General features: G+C 45.4%; 1 protein-coding gene across 1 annotated transcript in view; it reads left to right on the top strand.

Annotated features, from left to right (window-relative positions):
• Cdk5rap1 (CDK5 regulatory subunit associated protein 1) overlaps positions 1-17,645 on the top strand; it is a 40,786-nt gene extending 23,141 nt beyond the window's left edge. The window contains exons 10-14 of the mRNA XM_045156638.1: positions 1,619-1,674; positions 6,755-6,885; positions 10,911-11,060; positions 14,803-14,943; positions 17,371-17,645. Coding sequence (XP_045012573.1) covers positions 1,619-1,674; positions 6,755-6,885; positions 10,911-11,060; positions 14,803-14,943; positions 17,371-17,451 — 559 coding nt within the window. The 3' untranslated portion in view covers positions 17,452-17,645. The remainder of the gene's footprint in view (positions 1-1,618; positions 1,675-6,754; positions 6,886-10,910; positions 11,061-14,802; positions 14,944-17,370) is intronic.
• The last annotated feature ends 3,327 nt before the right edge of the window (positions 17,646-20,972 follow it).

The raw sequence follows: 20,972 nt of genomic DNA, 5'->3' as shown, positions 1-20,972 counted from the left end.
TGACCTGGAGTTCACTATGTAGTCTCAGGGTGGCCTTGAACTCATGGCGCACCTTCTACCTCTACCTCCCAAGTGCTGGGATTAAAGATGTGTGCCACCATGCTCAGCCTTAAACTTTTGAGAATAATAAATCTTTTAGGTCTTGGCATTTACATCTAGGTCTCTTCCCGGACTTGGAGAATAAGTGTTGTCGAGGTAAGACTGAGGGCAGAAATGCAACCCAAGGCAAAGTGCACAGGACTAGTATTTTGCCTTGTTTTCCAGTGGCAAAGAATTTTAGAAATACTCAAGTGGCTGGGACTGGTGGTACACGCCTTTAACCCTAGCACTTGGGAGGCAGAGGTAAGAGGATCTCTGTGAGTTTGATGCCACCCTGAGACTACATAGTGAACTCCAGGTCAGCTTGGGCCAGAGTGAGACCCTACCTAAAAAAACTAAAAAAGAAAAAAAAAAAAAGAAAAAAAAAAAAAGAAGTCCTTAAGTGTTTAATTTAAATTGACTTATACTCAGATCTGAAGGGTTCTTTTATGTACTCCTCTACGTGCTTTGTGGATGTGAATTGATTATATGTGGGCATTCATAGTTTTTTTTTTTTTTTTTTTAAGTAGTGTTCATTTTATTCCAGGGTGACCTGGAACTCACTCTGTAGCCCCAAGATGGCCTCAAATTCATGTTTACCCTTGTGACTCATCCTCCTTGATATTGAGACTAAAGGTGTGCAGTAACACACCTTGCTTATAGTGTTATCTTTTTTTTTTTTTTTTTAATATTTATTTGAGAGCGACAGACACAGAGAGAAAGACAGATCGAGGGAGAGAGAGAGAATGGGTGCGCCAGGGCTTCCAGCCTCTGCAAACGAACTCCAGACGCGTGCGCCCCCTTGTGCATCTGGCTAACGTGGGACCTGGGGAACCGAGCCTTGAACCGGGGTCCTTAGGCTTCACAGGCAAGCGCTTAACCTCTAAGCCATCTCTCCAGCCCAGTGTTATCTTTTAATAGCACTGATTTAAACAATATTGGGCCAGATGTATTGGCACATAACTATAATCCCAGCAATTGGAAGGTAGGGGCAGGGGGACCAGGAGTTCCAGGCCAGCTTTAACTGCCTACTGAGTTTTCAAGACCAGACTAGGCTACATGAGACCCCCCCCCCCCACCAAAAAATAAATTAGTTCATTGTTGCAGTCAGGTTTGCATTGTTGGCACCTGACCAAACCAAGAGCAGCAGTTTGTAGGAAGAAAGGGCTTATTTTGGCTTACAGACTTGAGGGGAAGCTCCATGTTGACAGGGGAAAGTGATGGCATAAGCAGAGGGTGGACATCACCTCCTAGACAACAGGAGAGTGTGCCAAACACTGGTAGAGGAAGCTGGTTATAACACTCATAAGCCCACCCCCAACAGTACACTGCCTCCAGGAGGCGTTAATTCCCAAATCTCCATCAGCTGGGGACCTAGCGTTCGGAATGCCTAAGTTTATATGCGGAACACCTGAATCAAGCCACCACACTCATCTACGTTTTTCCTCCCGTCCAAGCACTACCCAGGCCTGGCCTGTAGCGTTCACATTCAGGGTGGCACAGCCGTAGACTCATCTAGGTCTTTTGTTCTTTGTTGCAGATACTCAAGAGAAGCTTATGTGGAGCTCGTTCATCACATCAGAGAGTCTATTCCAGGTGAGTTTAAGAAGTGCTTAGCACATTACTGTAGTCCACAGTGGTCTTGCTGAACGACCAGCCTCTTTGGACAGTCCCTCCAGATGTCAGTTCGTAGTTTTTTGCTCCTCTCTATTTTCTCCTTCCCTCTCTCACACTTCTCTTCTTAGTTTTACTTAGTTATTTTTGTGTGGTGGTAGTGATTTAATCCATGCTTCACATCTGCTAGGTAAATGCTCCACCACTGAACTGCATCTCTAGTGCTTGAATTTTTAAAAGAAATTGTTTATTTGCTTGTGCACATATACTCACTCATGAGGGAGTGGGAGAGAGTGAGAATATGGGCACTCCAGGGCCTCTTGCTGTTGCAAATGATCTCCAGATGCACGTGCTACTTTGTGTATCTGGCTTTACATGGGTACAGGGGAATTGAACTTGGTTAGGCAGGCTGTTTTTTTTTTTTGGAGGTAGGGAAATTTATTGAAGCTTACAGATCCAGGGGCAGTTCCATAATGGCAGAAGGAGCTGGCCTGCCTTCACAGGACCAAACACATAGAGAGAAGCATAAGCCTAAAAGTCAAAAACCACACAGCACAGCACACTTCAGGAACTCCAGCTAGGCATACTTTGCATATCTTTAGATTGAAATCTCAATCCCACCACCACACTTTAAGACCCGCCCAGTAACACCTCCTCCAGCCAGGTGGCTGCAGATGCAAACTACAAACTAATAAAACACTGAATATATTGGGGGCCATCTATTCAAACTACCATACCATCTTCCCAGCCCTTTATTCATTCTTTCACCAAATGCTTATGGATATCTTCTATGTGCCAGGTGCAATGCTAGGTATTGAAGTCATAACAGTGAATTAGAATTTGTCTGAAGTCTAACCATTCTGTTCTGCATGAGCATAGTATGTTGGGATGGTGGTGGTGGTGTGTGTGTGTGTGTGCGCAGTGTTGAGGTGCCCTATGTGTGTTTAGGAGGCCAGAGAAAAACATCTGGTGTCCCTCTCCATCAATTCACCCATTTTTTTCCCCTTGTGATAAAATCTGTTGCTGATTCCAGACCTTGTTGTTGTTGTTTTAACTTAATTTAATTATTTATTTATTTTTGGTTTTTCGAGGTTAGGTTTTCACTCTAGCCCTGGCTGATCCTGGTATTCACCATGTAGTCTCAGGGTGGCCTCAAACTCTCAGCAATCCTCCCACCTCAGCCTCCTGAGTGCTTGGATTAAAGGCGTGCACCACCTCACCTGGCTCATAAATTGTATTTATTTATTTACTTACTTTTATTTTATTTCATGAGCTCTAGCAATTCTCCTGTCTCTGCTTCTCACAGGACTGGGGTTACAGTCTTGTTTGGCCACACCCAGCAGTTTTTGTAGATGCTGAGGGAATCAAACTCAGGTGACGTCAGGTCTCCTCAGGCCCTTATGCTTGCTTAGGAAGCACACTTAATCCCTGAGCTTTGTCTCCAGCCCCTCTAATCATTTTTACAGCATTATATTATGCACTGCTACCAGATACACAAAACACTGTACTTCATGATAAGTTTTTTTTTGGGGGGGGTGTGTTCCATATTTTCAGAAGCATAGTACAATGTATTGGATACATTAGATTCTTTGTTTGTGAATTATTTGTTTAAGTCTTTTTTTTCTAATTAAGAATGTGCATTGAATGGACACATCTTGCGTTGATACCCTCATTTCCCTTCTCCCTTTCCCCGGTCTGCTGAGGGCCCACCTGAGTGGGGCTGCTGGTATTCCCCATGGGGTTGTGGCTTGTGCATTGTGAGAGCAGAAGTCAGTCACTGGAGAGGGGAATGCCTCTGGGTATGCCCTCCCTACCGGTGGCTCGTACAATCTTTTCGCCCTTCTTCTGCAAAATTCCATGAGCCGTAGTGGGTGTGGTTTAAGTCTACTTCAGTGTAGACCTCTTAGGAACCTCTAGATTTTTGCTTTGGTAGGTGTTGAGTATCCTTAGTGACTGTCGCCCTCACCGTGGTGCATATTGTCAGGCTTGTCATGGAAGCAGCACGCTTGTTCATCTCACCACATCCTCTGTGGACTCACTGGGGCCTTGGCTGAAGAGTGAAAGGGATGGGGGTTGGGAGGCGGGGTTCATCTCCTCGGGTCTTGCTGCCTTCTGATTTGCTCCACGGCAAAGCTGCCTCCATCAGAATACATCACCAGATCAGGGTCCAGCCAAGCCACATCTGTCAGGTCTGGGAGGAGTCCATGGAAGGCAGGGGGGATCTCTAGGCAGTCATGCAGAGGGGTTGACACCTCACCAGTTTTTGGCAGCAGGGAGGCTGGCTTCTAAGCCTTGTTTTGGCGAAACTGTATCCTTGGTTGATCAGTGGTTTTGGGATTCCAGTCCGGTCACATGGGAGGGAAGACCTCGTAACATTAGGGTTCTTGGTGAGGCAGCTGTTAGCTCCCAACACTAGTTTCTTGGCGTCCATTCAGATTTTCTCATGTTCCTTTGTGGTGGTGAGAAGGGCCTGCAAGAGTTGCTGACAGTCCTCCCATGTGGGCCAATAAAGGAGGGGACCAGCAGTGCTGGGCAAAAGTTCCTCACCAATGGCTGGCTACCAACTCCAAAACCAGGAACATGCAGACGCATGGAGATATGGTTCTCAGGCTGAGATTAGAGGTTGTTCCCTGGTTCAGTTGCCCCAGAGTAGGGGAGAGAGGTCTTGACATGTGAATCCCGGACGATCTCCCAAGATGTTATAGGGTCTGGTGTCGCACAAGTAAGACCATCGACTCACAGAATGTGAGGCAAATTTTTCCTGTTAAAAAGAAAGAAAAAGAGGAAAGCTGGTGCATCAGGCCTGCGTCCCAGATGTCGGGATCTCAAGATGCAGCCTGTTATTTATTTATTTATTTTTATTTTTGAGGTAGGGTCTCACTGTAGCCCAGGCTCACCTGGAATTCACTATGTCGTCTCAGGCTGGCCTTGAACTGACAGCAGTCCTCCTACCTCTGCCTCCCAAGTACTGGGATTAAAGGTGTGTGCTGCCATGCTCTGCTAAATGTGGAGCTGCTGCATTGGTTGGGGATTTTACCTGGGTCAACTGCTTGGAAGGCAGCTATCCTCACCACTATACCACCAATGCTGCACCTTGGCAGGCTTTTTAAGAAAGAGCCTTTGACTGCTGAGCTGTTTCCCCAGCCCCTAATTAAAAAAACATTTTTTTTTTCCCTGACGTAGGGTCTCACTCCAGCCCGCCTCCCCACTTTTAAAGTAGGGTCTTACTCTACTCCAAGATGACCTGGAATTCACTCTGTAGTCCCAGGCTGGCCTCAAACTCATATAGTCATCTTACCTCTGTCCCTCAAGTGCTGGGATTCAAGGCATGTGCCACTACACCTGGCTTTAAAAAAAAAACAACAAAACCTTTTACTGACAACCCACACATAATATACCATGATCATCATCCTCTCCTACCACCCTTCTCTTTCCTTCCTCTTTGATTCCCTCCTCCTCTAAATAAATCCCCTCTTTCCAACCAACCCTTGACTTTCTCTCTCTCTCTCTCTCTCTTTTTTTTTTTTTGGTTTTCCAAGGTATTGTCTCACTCTAGCTCAGGCTGACCTGGAATCCACTATGTAGTCTCAGGGTGGCCTTGACCTCTCAGCAATCTTCCTACATCTGCCTCCAGAGTGCTGGGATTCAAGGTGTGCACCACCACACCCAGAAACCCTTGAATTTTTGAGACAGGGCCTCCTCTATGTTGTTCAGGCTGGGAGCCAGCCATGGTGCTACAGTCCAGCCCTGCTTGGTGCCTCCTAGCTTTCCTCCTTCCTGGTGTTGTGAAAGCGAGGGACTTGAAGTAATACTTTTCCTTCCACAAGCTGCCTCTTGTTGGGTATTTTCCAACAGTGAGAAAATAACTGCTACACTGTGTGTGTGTGAGTGTGTATGCACGTGTGCACATGCACGTGTTTGTAGAGGACAGCAGAGTCTTGGGTGCTGTTTTTTTTTTTTAAATTTATTGTTTATTTTTAAGATGTTTTATTTATTTATTTAAGAGACAGGCAGATTGATAGAGAGAGTGAGGGAGAGAATAGGAGTGCCAGGGCCTTTAGTCACTGTAAATGAACTCTAGACATATGCACCATTGGGTGCTGTTTTTAAAAAATATTTTATTTCTATTCACTTATTTGCGAGAGAGAGATTGAGAAGTAGGCAGGTAAAGAAAGAGAATGGGCACACCAGGGCCTCCAGCCACTGCAAATGAACTCCAGATGTGTGTGCCCCTTTGTGCAGCTGGCTTATGTGGGTCCTGGGGAATCGAACTTGGGTCCTTTGGCTTTGCAGGCAAATGCCTTAACTTATAAGCCATCCCCTCCAGCCCACAAGTGTATGTTTGTGTGAAGCACTACAGGCTTTTCACTAACAAGAGCCAGACCTAGGAGCTGGAGGTGCTAGCAGTTGAGTGCTTGCCTGGCATGGATAAGGCACTGTTCCCCACTTCCTCCTCAAAGCAGGGCCAATTTGAAAAAATGTTAGCTTCCACAAGATCTTTGAATCTTGAAATGGAAGCAAAAATACACTTCTTAGAAGCCAGCTCTGCCACAGATGTGGTGAAGCTGGCTGCACTCCCCTTGCTCTTTTACTTGGATGTGGGTTGAGTAGCCCCGGGAATGGATTCACAGTTGCTTTTCTTCTTCTTCTTGTTTTTTTTTTTGTTTGTTTTTTCAAGGTAGGGTCTCACTCTAGCCCAGGCCAACCTGGAATTCACTATGGAGTCTCAGGGTGGCCTCGAACTCACAGCGATCTTCCTACCTGTGCCTACTCAGTGCTGGGATTAAAGGCGTGTGTCGCCACACCGAGCAGTTTTCTGTTTTTTTGAGGTAGGGTCTCTCTCTAGCCCAGGCTAACCTAGAATTCACTTTGTAGACTGTTCTTGAACTCGCAGCCGTCTTCTTATCTGTGCCTCCCTCATGCTGGGATTAAAGGTGTGCAGCATCACGCCCAGCTTCTTCTCTTCCTTCGTGAACCTGCGGACGCCACGGGCTTCCACTGCAGGTGGAGCAGCAGCCGCAGCGGTGCGCTGTTGTCCTTTGTCCTTTGTTGTGTGTGACAGGTGTGAGCCTCAGCAGCGACTTCATTGCTGGCTTTTGTGGGGAGACAGAGGAAGATCACCTACAAACAGTGTCTTTGCTCCGAGAAGTTAAGTACAACATGGGCTTTCTCTTTGCCTACAGCATGAGGCAGGTGAGCCTGGGGTGGGACAACACTGTCAATGTCGCTGTCGCTCTGGCCTAGCTTTTGGGGCTGATCAGAGGCAGCTGGGCAGAAAAGAGCAGAATCACGACAAGCCTTGTGAAATCACAGGGTCTTCTTACCCTCTTAGAATTTCTCTAGCTAACTCTTGTTAACTGTATGACAAACTGTAGCTTTCCTTTTTTAAAAAAGATTTTTAAAATTTTATTTATTTATTTATTAGAGAGAGAGAGACAGAGAGACAATGAGAATGGGCATGCCAGGGTCTCTAGCTACTGCAAATGAACTCTAGACGAATGCGCCACCATGTACATCTGGCTTACGTGGGACCTAAAGAATCGAACCTGGGTCTTTAGGCTTCCCAGGCATGTGCCTCAACTGCTAAGCCATCTCTCTGCCCCCCCCCCCCCATTTCTCAATTCACTATGTAGTCTCAGGGTGGCCTTGAACTCACATTGATCCTCCTACCTCTGCTTCCCGAGTGCTGGCATTAAAGGTGTGCGCCACCATGCCTGGCTTCCCCATTTTTTTTAAAAGCTTTTTTCTTTCCTGATTATTTATTTATTCAGTTATTAGAAACAGAGAGAAGGAGAGAGAGAGAGTGAGTGTGGGTGCTCCAGGCCCTCTAGCCACTGCAAATTAACCCTAGATGTATGCATCACCACGTGCATCTGGCTTATGTGGGACCTGGAGAATCGAACCTGGGTCCTTAGGCTTCACAGACAAGTGCTTTAACTGCTAAACCATCTCTCCAGCCCCAGCCTCTGTTTTTTGTTTTTTTGTTTTTTTTCTCTTTTGAGGCAAGGTCTCACTATGTAGCGCATGCTGGCCATGAACTTGTGATCCTTCAATTTCAGCCTTCTGAGTTTTGGCATATAGATATGAGTTGCCAAAGGCAGCAGAATTCAGCAATTTTAGATTACTATGCCAGTATTCTGCCCGGCAAGGTGGTGCACACCTTTAATCCCAGCACTTGGGAGGCAGAGGTAGGAGCATCATGGTGAGTTCAAGCCCACCCTAAGACTACATAGTAAGTTCCAGGTCAGGTTGGGCTAGAGCGAAACCTTACCCCCCAAACAAAACAATATTCCTGTTTATTATTAGGTTTTAAGGTAACTATTTGGTAATAGCATGCCTATTACTCACTCAGGAGGCCAAGGCAGGAGGATTCCAACTTTGAGACCAGCCTGGATTACATAGTGAGGCAATGTCTCAAAAAGAAAAAACAGCAAAGCAAAAAAAAAAAAAAAAAAAAAACAAACCCAAGAAACAAGGGCTGGAGAGATGGCTCAGTGGTTAAAGCACTTGCCTGCGAAGCCTAAGGACCCAGGTTCACTTCTCCAGGTCCCATGTAAGCCAGATGCACAAGGCGGCACATGCATCTGGAGTTCATCTGCAGTAGCAAGAGGCCTTGGTGTGCCCATTCTCTCTCTCTCTCCCTCCCTCTCGGTCTTTAATAAATAAATAAATAAAAATAAATCTTTAGAAAAACCCCAAATAAACAAGAAAACATTAAAAAAAGACGCCTAGTGTGTATTAGTGGGCCAAGGCATATGTGTATGTTTTTAAAAAATATTTTATTTTTATTTATTTGACAGAAAGATGCACAGAGAGGGAGTGAGAGAAAGAGAATGGGCACACCAGGGCTGCCAGTTGCTGCAAATGAACTCCAGACACACGTGCAACCTTGTGCATCTGGCTTATGTGGGTCCTGGGGAATTGAACCTGGGTCCTTTAGCTTTGTAGGCAAGCACTTTAACTGTTAAGCTATCCTTCCAGCCCACATATGTGTTTTTTACAGAACTGTTTCAGAGATGCAGCTTTTGAGGAGCCTATTGCATCCAACTTTGCTTCTTTCCTTTTTTTTTTTTTTTGGTTTGTTTTTTTGATCTTTTGAGGTAGGGTCTCACTCTAGCCCAGGCTGGCCTGGAATTCACTATGTAGTCTCAGGGTGGCCTCGAACTCATGGTGATCCTCCTACCTCTGCCTCCCAAGTGCTGGGATTAAAGGCGTGCGCCACCAAGCCCAGCAACTTTGCTTATTTCCTATGATCATTACAGAGATCCAAGAGATTCTTTTTTTTTAATATTCTTTTTTAAAAATATTTTATTTTTATTTCTTTATTTCAGAGAGAGAGATATATAGATATAGGCAGGTAGACAGAGGGAATGGGCACGCCAGGGCTTCCAGCCACTGCAAACGAACTCCTGACGCGTGCGCCCCCTTGTGCATTTGGCTAACGTGGGTCCTGGGGAATCAAGCCTTGAACTGGGGTCCTTAGGCTTCATAGGCAAGCGCTTAACCTCTAAGCCATCTCTCCAGCCCGAGATTCTTTTTTTTTTTTTAATTGTTTTTATTTATTTATTTATTTGAAAGCATAGAGAGACAGACAGAGATAGAAGAGAGAGAATGGGTGAACCAGGGCCTCTAGCCACTGTAAAACTTTGTGCATTTGGCTTTATGTGGTTACTAGGGAATTGAACTAGGGTCATTAGTTGTTTTTGTCTTGGGTTTTTGAGGTAGGGTCTCACTCTAGCTTAGGCTGACCTGGAATTCACTCTGTAGTCTCAGGGTGGCCTTGAACTCACAGTGATCCTCCTACCTCTGCCTCCTGAATGCTGGGATTAAAGGTGTGTGTCACCACATCTGGCATGGGTCCTTAGGTTTTGCAGGCAAGTGCCTTACTTCTCTCCAGGCTAAGATATTATTATTTTTTAAAAAAATATTTTACTTATAAAATATTTTATTAATATATTTGAGAGAGAGAGAGAGAATATTTGCATACCAGGGCCTCCAGCCGCTATAAGTGAACTCCAGACAAAGGCTCCTCCTGGTGTGTCTGGCTTATGTGGGTCCTGAGAAATTGAACCTGGGTCCTTAGGCTTCACAGACAAGTGCCTTAATGCCTTAACCAACCACTAAACCATCTTTCAGCCCCTGAGAATTTTTTTTTTCCCCTAGCATCTTGCCCTAGCCCAGGCTGAGCAGGAATTAACTATGTAGTCTCAGGGTGGCCTCAAACTTTTAGTGAGCCTCCTACCTCTGCCTCCCAAGTGCTGGGATTAAAGACATGTGCCACCACACCTGGCTTTATTTATTTATTTACTTATTAATAACTTATATAATTATGGACAATAAACCATGGTAATTCCCTTCCCCCTACCTTCCCCTTCACAGCTCCACCCTCCATCCCATCCCCTTCCCCTCTCTGTCAGTCTCTCTTATTTTGATGTCATCATCTTCCTCGTATCATGATGAGCTTGTGTAGGTTGTGTCAGGCACTGTGAGGAGGATCCAAGTGCTGATCTCTATTGTTCCCACAAAAGCCAAGTATGGTGGTGTGTTCCTGCAATCTTAGTGCTGGAGAAGGCAAAGCCAGGAGATCCCTCAGTTTATCACCCAGGCTAGTGAGTCTAGTCAAACGTGTGCTACAGATTTAATCAGAGATCCTGTTCTAAAAACTAAGGTGGAGGGCTGGGGAGACGTCTCAGGTGGTCAAGTGCTTGCCTTGCTAACAGGACCAGAGTTCCACCCCCAGAATGCATGTAAAGATGCCACTGCTGGGGAAGCAGAGACAGGTGGGTCCCTGCAGCTCTCTGCCAGCCAGGCTAGTCCAATTGATACGCTCCAGGCCAGCGAGAGACCCTGTCTCAAAAAAAAAAAAAAAAAAGGTGGATAGCATTCCTGAGTATGACGTGTGAAGTTATCCTCTAGCCTCTACATGCACATACATGTACATATGCATGCATGTCCACACATACATGCATTAAAGACGAGGTAGAGTGATTGAGAGTTACCCTCTATCTTCTGCATGCACTCCACACGTGTACACCATGTACATGTTTACAAACATGCATATACACATGCAGACCACATATACACAACAGACAAAAAAAATCTGTTTTGGGCTTATGCTTTTGTATGTGTCTGTAAATTATAGGTAAAATCAGCATGTTCTGCTTTACACCCCAAGAATGCTTTTCAGTGATGTTCATCTTTGTATTTCATTTTAACAGAAGACACGAGCATATCATAGGCTGAAGGACGATGTCCCAGAAGAAGTAAAATTAAGGCGTTTGGAGGAACTTATCACTGTCTTCCGAGAAGAAGCTTCAAAAGCCAATAAGATCTCAGTGGGTCGTACCCAGCTGGTACTGGTCGAGGGGGTAAGGTCATGTGTATGTGAGTGCGAACTGAAAAAAATATTTTTCTTTTTTTAAAATTGTAAATTATTTATCTATTTAGAGACAGTGAAAGAAGCAGAGAGAGAGAGAGAGAGAGAGAGAGAGAGAGAGAATGGTCGCATCAGGGCTTCCAGCCACTGCCAACGAATTCCAGATGCAGCTCCCCCTTGTGCATTTGGCTTAACATGGGTCCTCAGGAATTGAACTGAGGTCCTTTGACTTAGCAGGCCTTAACCGCTAAGCTATTTATCCAGCCCCTACTTTTTCTTATGCTTATGTGTGTGAGAGAGAGAGAGTATGGGTACTCCAGGGCCTCTTGATGCTGCAGATGAACTCAAGTTGCATTGCAAGCGCTTGCGTGACCCGATGTGTAAGTGGAGGTCAGAGGACAGCTTTTTTTTTTTTTTTTCCCTCGAGGTAGGGCTCACTCTGGCCCAGGCTGACCTGGAACTCACTGTGTGTTCTCAGGGTGGCCTCGAACTCAAGGTGGTCCTCCTGCTTCTGTCTCCCAAGTGCTGGGATTAAAGGCGTGCGCCACCACGCCTGGCTTGAGGACAGCTTTTGAGTTGATCCTTGCCTATCTGCCTCTCTTGAGGCAGGGTTTCTTGCTCTGTATTCTCACTTGCTGTTCTTTGCTGGGCATTCCTTGAGTTTCCAGTATATTCTCCTGTTTCTGCTTCCCATTTTTCCATTTGTGTCTACATGCTGAGATTATAGACGCCTGCCATAGCTGCTGGCTGGCTGGCTTGCTTCCTTCCTTCCTTCCTTTTTTTTTTTTTTTTTTTTTTGAGGCAAGCCCAATTTTTTTTTTTTTTAATGTGTGAGTGTATGTGTGTGTGTTTGTGTTTGTGTGTGTGTGTGTGTGTGTGAGAAAGAGAGAGAGAGAGAAAAAGAGGGAGAGAGAGAGAGACAGAGAGAGAGAGAGAGAGAGACAGAGACAGAATTGTCACATCAGGGCCTCCAGCCACTGTAATCAGACTCTAGACATGTGCACATTCTGTGTGCATGTGCGACCTTGTGCATGTGTCTGGCTTACATGGGATCTGGAGAGTCCAACATGGGTTCTTAGGCTTTGCAGGTAAGTGTCTTAATTGCTAAGCCACCTCTCCAGCCCAGCTTCTGGCTTTTTATATGGAGTCTGGGGATTGAGCTCTGCTACTCTAGCTTGATTTTTATTCACTGAGCTGTTTCTCCAGCCCCTATTTATTTATTTATTGGTTGATTTCTTTGAGGTAGGGTCTCACTTTAGCTCAGGCTGACCTGGAATTCACTATGCAGTCTCAGGGTGGCCTCAAACTCATGGTGATTCTCTTGCCTCTGCCTCCTGAGTGCTGGGATTAAAGGTGTGTGCTACCATGCTCCTTATTTATTTTATTTTTTAATGGCAGGGTCTCATATATTCCTGGCTCCTGGAGCTTGTTATGTAGCCCAGGCTAGCCTCAAACTTAAGGTACTCTTTCTTCTTAGTGCTGAAATTACTGGCGTGTATCATCACACCCAGCAGCCTTATTTTTCTGTAGTTTTTATTTTAAATTTTTTGTTTATTTCTATTTATTTATTTGAGAGTGACAGAGAGAAAGAGAGAGAGAAAGAGAGAGAGAGAGAGAGAGAGAGAGAGAGAGAGAGAGAATGGGCGTGCCATGGCCTCTAGCCACTGCAAACAAACTCCAGACGCATGTGCCCGCTTGTGCATCTGGCTTACATGGGTCCTGGGGAATTGATCCCTGAACTGGGGTCCTTAGGCTTCACAGGCAGCACTTAAACTGCTAAGTTTTTTTTTTGAGGTAGGGTCTCACTGTAGCCCAGGCTGAACTGTAATTCACTATGTAGTCTTAGGGTGGCCTTGAACTCATGGCAATCCTCCTACCTCTGCCTCCTGAGTGCTGGAATTAAAGGCATGTGCCACCACATCTGGTTTCTTTTCTATAGTTTTTATTTTATTTTTATTTTTGAAGGAGGGTCTCACTGTAGCCCAGACTGACCTGGAACTCACTCTGTAGTCCCAGGCTGGCCTTGAACTCTCAGCCATTTTCCTACCTATGCTGAGATTAAAGGTTTGTGCCACCATGCCCTACTTTTTTTTTTTTTAAAGTTTTATTAGAGATGCTTTTGCTTTGCTTAGTATGAGACAAATGTAGCTGAGGATGATCTTGAACTTCTGATCCTCCTGCCTCTACCTCCCTAGTACTGGGTTTCCAGCTGTGTGTCACCATGCCCAGTTTTATATGGTATTGAGGATGGAACCCAGGGCTAGGCAAGTACTAGACTAACTGAGCTATATCCACAAGCCCTACAGATGCCTTTTAATTTTAGAAACAGGGTAGTCTTACTATTCAGATGTAGCCTTTTAGGAGTTCCTATTAAATGTCCCCAGGAAACAGTGAGGACTATTTGGTAGTAGATAAATGATTCTCAGCTTTGTGGAAACTCTGAAAACTGTTCAGCTGGCAATTCCCTGGTTACTCTGTTGGCCCGAGTCCATGGAGTTTTACTCTATACTTGCATGTGTCCGTATTCTGCAAAGACTCAGGGGGAGCTATGCATATTCTAGAACTGTCATGCTACTTAGGTCTCTCTTCTCCAGAATTTGCTCACAATTTCTGTTTTTTTAAATTTTTTATTAACATTTTCTATGATTATAAAAAAAAAATCCCATGGTAATTCCCCCCTCCCCCACTCTCCCCTTTGAGATTTCATTCTCCATCATATTACCTCCCCATCTCAATCATTGTGCTCACAATTTCTTACTGTTCCAGCAGCCTGAACTCTGGTGTATCTCCCTTGTAAATCTGGAGATGCCATATTTTCCTGTCAGTGAGCCCCAGCTGTCCTCTGGTCTCTGTCGCCCATGGGCTGGTGCACAGACATGTGTGGCCACAATCTTCTTTTCATGTGGGTGCTAGGGATCTGAACTCAGGAAGCCTCTGGCCCTGTCAGGCCTTCATGCTTGTGTGGCAAGTGCTCTTATATTCTGAGCTATTTTCCTAGCCCACACTAGATCTTAAAACAGCTGTTTCTTGTATCTTGTAGTCCCCCCCCCCACCCCAAGGTAGGGTTTCACTCCAGCTCAGGCTGACCTGGAATTCACTATATAGTCTCAGGGTGCCCTCGAACTCACGGCGATCCTCCTACCTCTGCCTCCCGAGTGCTGGGATTAAAGGTGTGCGCCACCATGCCTGGCTTTTGTATTTCTTGGTTCTAGGCTGTACAGTGAATGTGGTTTCTGTCATTAAATCAGTGCTAGAAGAAAATGACTTGTGTATTCTAGAATGTAACCCTATCCTACTGGTTTCTCATCCTTCTGGCCCCAGGTCATAATGGACTCTAGCTTCACCTTAGCATATTAATAGTGGCAAGTAACCCTTGTCCAAGAACTCCAGAAGATTCCCAAGTGATTAATATGAGACTGGGAAACATGAAAGCTGGTTTGTCAGGTACATCACTCACAAGTGCCTGTGCTTTATGCTTGTTGAAAGTTCATTCCTACAGAAGCCAACTTTGCAAAGACTCACTGATTGATTCATTAAAATATAGGCAGCAAAATTTTATTTTGGATGCATGCCATGCACTGCCCTGTTGTGGAAGAGCTGTGGATATTGAGCGTTCAGAGATGCAGTGCTCTGTGGGTTAGCCCAGGAGAGTCTGAGGCAGAGCAGGCACGGTCTACCCTCGTAGAACTGAGGACTGTGACCGCTTCATAAATTCTCCTCCACACTTTCTGCAGTTCAGCAAACGTTCTTCCACTGACCTGTGTGGTCGGAATGATGGGAACCTGAAGGTGATCTTCTCTGACGCAGAAATGGGCGACGCCACCTGCCCTGGGCTCCAGGTCAGAGCCCAGCCAGGGGACTATGTGCTAGTGAAGGTAAGGTATCTTGGGTTTTTACATTGTGAAATAAGTATTGGTTGGATAATCTGACTCAATAAAGTTTTTTTCCTGAAGGAAGTTTTCATTAATATTTATTTATTTTTAATTTTTATTAACATTTTCCATGATTATAAAATATATCCCATGATAATTCCCTCCCTCCCCACCCCCACACTTTCCCATTTGAAATTCCATTCTCCATCATATTACCTCCCCATTACAATCATTGTAATTACATATATACAATATCAACCTATTAAGTATCCTCCTCCCTTCCTTTCTCTACCCTTTATGTCTCCTTTTTACCTTACTGGCCTCTGCTACTAAGTATTTTCATTCTCACACAGAAGCCCAATCATCTGTAGCTAGGATCATTAATATTTATTTATTTGGCAGAGAAAGGGGCAAAGGGTGAGAGAGAGAGAATTGGTGTGCCAGGGCCTCCAGCCCCTGCAGAAGTATGCGCCCCCTTGTGCATCTGGCTATTGTGGGTCCTGGGGAATTGAACCTGGGTCCATTGGCTTTGCAGACAAATGCCTTAACCGCTAAGCCATCCCTGTGGCCCTGGAGGAAGTTTTACATGTTTTTATTTGAGAAAGAGAGTACATGGTTGCACCCAGGGCCTTTGTCATTGTAAACAAACTCCAGATGTATGCACCACCTTGTGCATCTGGCTTTATGTGGGTACTGGGGAATCAAACTCTGGCTATCAGGATTTGTAGTCAAGCACCTTAACTGTTGAACCACCTATCCAGCCCTTGGAGGAAGTTTTTAGTAAAATAAAATTTCTTCTGTTTTTGGTTTTTCAAAGCTGACCTGGAATTCATTATGTAGTCTTAGTAACCCTAAGTATCATCCTGACTTTCCTTTAGTCTGTCACATGGCAGCCAGTGTAGTCCTGAATCTGATGGTTCATGCTGCTTAAGCCCTCCAGTGGCTTCTCATTGGAGCCAGAGTGAAATTCAGGTGTTCAAGGCCTTATGTGATCTGACCCAGTGACCTTCCAGCTACATGTCTCCCTCTCGCTCTCCCTCCAGCCTTGTGACCTCCCCTTTGTCCCTTAGTGTCTCTGCTTGAGCTCTTCTGATGGACAAGGCTCTTTGCCCAGATACCTTTCTTAAACTTTTTTGTTTGTTTATTTTTATGTATTTGAGAGCGACAGAGGGAGAGAGAGAGAAAGAGGCAGAGAGCAAGAGAGAGAATGGGCGTGCCAGGGCTTCCAGCCACTGCAAAAGAACTCCACTCCAGAGGCGTGCGCCCCCTTGTGCATCTGGCTTACGTGGGTCCTGGGGAACCGAGCCTTGAACCGGGGTCCTTAGGCTTCACAGGCAAGCGCTTAACTACTAAGCCATCTCTCCAGCCCCAGATACCTTTTTTTCAAAAAAAAAAAAAAAATTTAAATTATTTATTTATTTTCAAGGTGAGGAAGAGGTAGAGAGAAAGGGTATGCCAAGGTCTCTTGTCACCTTAATTTTAAGGTTCTCTTTCCAATGTCATCTTCTCAGAAGCCATCCCTGGACATTCTTGTTTTCAAACAACTTTTCCTCCCTGACTCTTTTTTTAAAAAATTATTTATTTATTTATTTATTTGAGAGCGACAGACACAGAGAGAAAGACAGATAGAGGGAGAGAGAGAGAATGGGCGCGCCAGGGCTTCCAGCCTCTGCAAACGAACTCCAGACGCGTGCGCCCCCTTGTGCATCTGGCTAATGTGGGACCTGGGGAACCGAGCCGCGAACTGGGGTCCTTAGGCTTCACAGGCAAGCGCTTAACCGCTAAGCCATCTCTCCAGCCCCCTGCCTGACTCTTGTTGCCTGCTGACCACCCTGCCATCTCCGAGTGCTTTCCGGTGTCTGGACTTGTTGCTCATACGCATGCTTACTGCCTGCCTGTCCTCAGAGCTCTTCTGTGGACTGGCTAATGCCTGCTTCATTTACATTTTTATCTCTAGTACCTAAGGTAATTCCTAGAATGCACTACGCAGTCATAGATCAACTTGTTCTAGTGAGAAATGTGACTCGGTAAGTTTGAGGTCCTAGCCAAAGCCCTCAATTAGAGAGAAAAGAGAAACTCATTAACTTTTGCCCATAGCATCATAGGAATGGTTAAATAGCCCAAGCTGGATCATAGCTCACTCCAGGAGCTGGGAGTTCAGGCTCTGTGATGTGCAGCTTTACGTGGGCTTTATGGCTGGAGCTGGGAGGAGGCATCTCCACACAGGAAAAAGGAACAGCTGGTTGGATGGACCTGGACTTGCTTTTGCCTTCTTACCTTATATGCATTGTCATTTCACCGGACACCTCTTCCCAGGACTGGGGCTACAGAGGAACCAGTCTCTGCTGGCCTGCCGCACCATCAGGTTCCTTCTCTGCAGTCTCTGGTGTAGTTGGTTACCTTGCCTCCTCCTGCTGGGTTTTCTTTCAGATCACATCTGCCAGCTCTCAGACACTCAGAGGACATGCCCTCTGCAGGACCACCCTGAAGCACTCCTCAGCACCCTGCTGACCTGAGTGGGTGACTCAGAGTGGACTTGGGCAGTTCCTCCCAACAGGAAGGAGACGTCACTGGTCACCTATGACAGAGGTAACAGTGCTTTGGAAACAAGCTGCAAGTGGTGAAGCACCTTTGTACCAAGTGGAAGAATGCATTCTTTGCTGCTATGTGAACAGCTTTTACAACAATAAATGTCCTTAAACTAATACTCCTTTTCTCTCTCTTCTTACTTTATTTTTTAAATTTATTTTATTTTATTTATTTTTATTTTTTTTAAATTTTTATTAGCATTTTCCATGATTATAAAAAAATATCCCATGTTAATTCCCTCTCTCCCCCTTCTTACTTTGTTTTGTTTTTTGAGGTTGGGTCTCACTCAAGCCCAGGCTGACCTGGAATTCACTATGGAGTCTCAGGGTGGCCTCGAACTCATGGCAATCCTACCTCTGCCTCCTGAGTACTGGGATTAAAGGCGTGTGCCACCATGCCTGACTTTCTTACTTTAAAAAAAATGTATTTATTTGAAGGGTGGGGCAGGGAGGGAAGATGAGAGAGAGGGAGAAAGAGAATGGGCGTGCCAGGGCCTCCAGCCATTGCAAATGAACTCCAGACACATGCACCATTATGTGCATCTGGCTTATGTGGGACCTGGAAAATTGAACCTGAGTCCTTTGGCTTCTCAGGGAAGTGCCTCACTGCTAAGCCATCTCTCCAGTCCTGTGTTTAGCTTTTTGAAGAGTTGTTAATCTGTTTCTCCTGGTGACTGAATTATTTGAATGTTGCAAACCAGCCGTGCCAAAGGGTTCTGTATTTTCTGTTGTAAACCAATGGTTAGAGAGATTTTAAGTAGGAAAACTGTGTTTTATAAAGATGGCGATGGCCTAGCTGTACTGCAGATCCACAGATCCCCGGGAAAGAAAGATAGATGTAGATTCTAAGGAGAGAGCATACCTCAAAAGGGCCCTGGCTGAACCTAAAAACAATTGGTGAAACAAACAAGCGTGCTGTTTTCTTTGTGAATCTGGTACCAGCACAAGGGGGAAGGAGATCAACACAAAGAAAAATGAACTCCCTACCAAATCAGAGATCCAGAGGCCCCCAACAACTCATCACCGAAGCAGACCAAAAATGAACCCAACATGGCTCGGAAATTTTGCGGAAGAGGGGCCGGAAAGAATGTCAGAGCCACATGTTGGGTCATGATGTGCAGAGACATTTATCCTACCCATAACTGTGGGCTAACTCCACAATGCACGACCCATATACCTCAACAAGGAGGGGTCAAGAGGAGGGGATAGTTCACTGATGAGCCTAATAAGGGTACCAAACTGACTGTGTTTTCTGAGTACGAAACTAATTAGTAACAAAATTAAAAAAAAATTGAAGTGTAGACTGGCTGCCAGGCAGAGTGGTCTGGAGGTGGCAAGAGCAGTGGCAGGAAAGCAAGTTGTCCTGAGGTTTGATGGGAAGACATGCACTAAGACTGAGAGAACGCACAGATGGGAGAGATGCTCTTGAGGCAGAACCAGTTGATGAGAGGAAGGCAGGAATCAGGAATGCTTTCTAGCCAACATGGTGGCATACTCCTGTAATCCCAGCACTTGAGATACCAGAGCAAGAGAATTCTAAGTTTTTATTTTTTGTTTTTCTTTATTTATTTGAGAGAGATAAGTGTGGGGGTGGGGGAGAATGGGAGTGCCAGGGCCTCCAGGCGCTGCAAATGAACTCCAGATGCATGCGCTCCCTTCTGCATCTGGCTTACGTGAGTCCTGGGGAATCGAACCTGGGTCCTTTGGCTTTGCAGGGCAAGCATCTTAACCATTAAGCAATTTCTTCAGCCTGAGAATTATAAGTGTGAGGCCAGCTTGGGACTATAAAGTAGTATTCTGTCTCAAAAAGAGAATAAACAAGCAGAAAACCCCTGGGCGGGGGCAATTAAGAGCCAGGCATGGGGGCACACGCCTTTAATCCCAGCATTCTGGAGGCCGAGGTAGGAGAACTGCTGTGAGTTTGAGGCCGCCCTGAGACTACACAGTGAATTCCAGGTCAGCCTGGGCTAGAGCAAGACTTTACCTCGAAAACCCAAAAAACTTCAATAAAGAGCATGGTTTCTGGGAGCCTGGCTGGGACAGTAGGTGGGTTCTATTCCTCTTTGCTGCAGTGGGACTGCTGGCGGGGGGTGGGGGGGTTGTGAGGGGAGGCACTTTAAGTCTGGGCAAAGACTGAGGGCAGTCGTGTGATTGGGCATCCACTTCCTGGGGTGATTCCCTTGCTGGGAGACAGGTCCATTCCCAGTATTCCCAGCAACCCTCTCGCGTATATTTTGAGGTTTCTGCATTTATGGGTCTGCCTTTATTGGCTTGGCTTTCTACTGGAGGCCACTGGGCTGGAACTATAGTCACTGGACCAGGGACCTAGAGAGACTTAGCTTCATGGTTTGCGGTGGTGTCAGGCTCTTATCTCATCTGTGCCTTGAAAGTTTAACCTGAAAGAGTTGGATTCCAGCCCCCGTTTGATGTTCATACTGAACCAAAACACATAGCAAAGCTTATAGAGTTGGAGAGTGTGTTAGCTTTCCATCAGTGTAACAGGGGAGGGACCCAATTTAAGAAAAGTTGTAGGTTCACAGTGCTGGAGGAACTAGGCTATAATCTGTGGGTCTTTTTGCTTTTGGACCCTATTTTGGGATCAGCACATTATCATTGGGAACACTACACTCACCTCATGGCTAGCAAGCAAAAAGAAAATGAGCCGGGTGTGGTGGCGCACGCCTTTAATCCTAGCACTTGGGAGGCAGAGGTAGGAGGATCACAATGAGTTTGAGGCCATCCTAAGACTATAGTGAATTCCAGGTCAGCCTGGGCTAGAGGCCTAATGGCTTTTCACTAGGTGTCAGCTCTTTTCTTTTTTTTCCAGATAGGGTCTCACTCTAGCCCAGCCTGACCTGGAACTCACTTTGTAGGACCAGGCAGGCCTCAAACTCATGGCAATCTTACCTCATCCTCCCAAGTGTGTGTACCACCACACTCAGCTTAGGGTTTACCTTTAAGAGGATGGACCATCTTCCAATACCACCAATGTGAGGGCCGAGCATTAAACAAACCTGAGCCTTTGGGGGAGTTTCCAGATGCAAAGTATAATGGAGGGTAGGGGCAGAAGAGTTGAATCACTGTCATAATTGTTCCCTAAGGCACTAGAGGATACTGTATTATTTTGCCTCATCATTTAATATCATTGATTTGTAAAGTTCCAGATAATGTCTTTGCTCATTTAGGAACATACAGAGAGATGCCTATGGATTGAAGACAAGTGAGTCATTTTTTTTTTTTTGTTTTTGCATGAAGAGACTGTTTATTAATGAGATGATTACAATGCCCCAATCCTTGAATTACTGCCCTTATTAATTCAAGGCAGTCCAAAGGATCCTGGGCATGTTCAGAAGACTAATGCTGCATGTTTCCTCAATCATAAGAATATTGTAGGATCACAGTTTCATAGGAAAGTTTTACTTTCATTCATGACATAGCCTGGTT

Source organism: Jaculus jaculus, chromosome 8 (assembly GCF_020740685.1).
Source record: "Jaculus jaculus isolate mJacJac1 chromosome 8, mJacJac1.mat.Y.cur, whole genome shotgun sequence".
In the NCBI taxonomy this organism is placed as follows: Eukaryota; Metazoa; Chordata; class Mammalia; order Rodentia; family Dipodidae; genus Jaculus; species Jaculus jaculus.
Note: the sequence above shows the minus strand (reverse complement) of the source record. Positions and strands in the feature narration are given on the sequence as shown.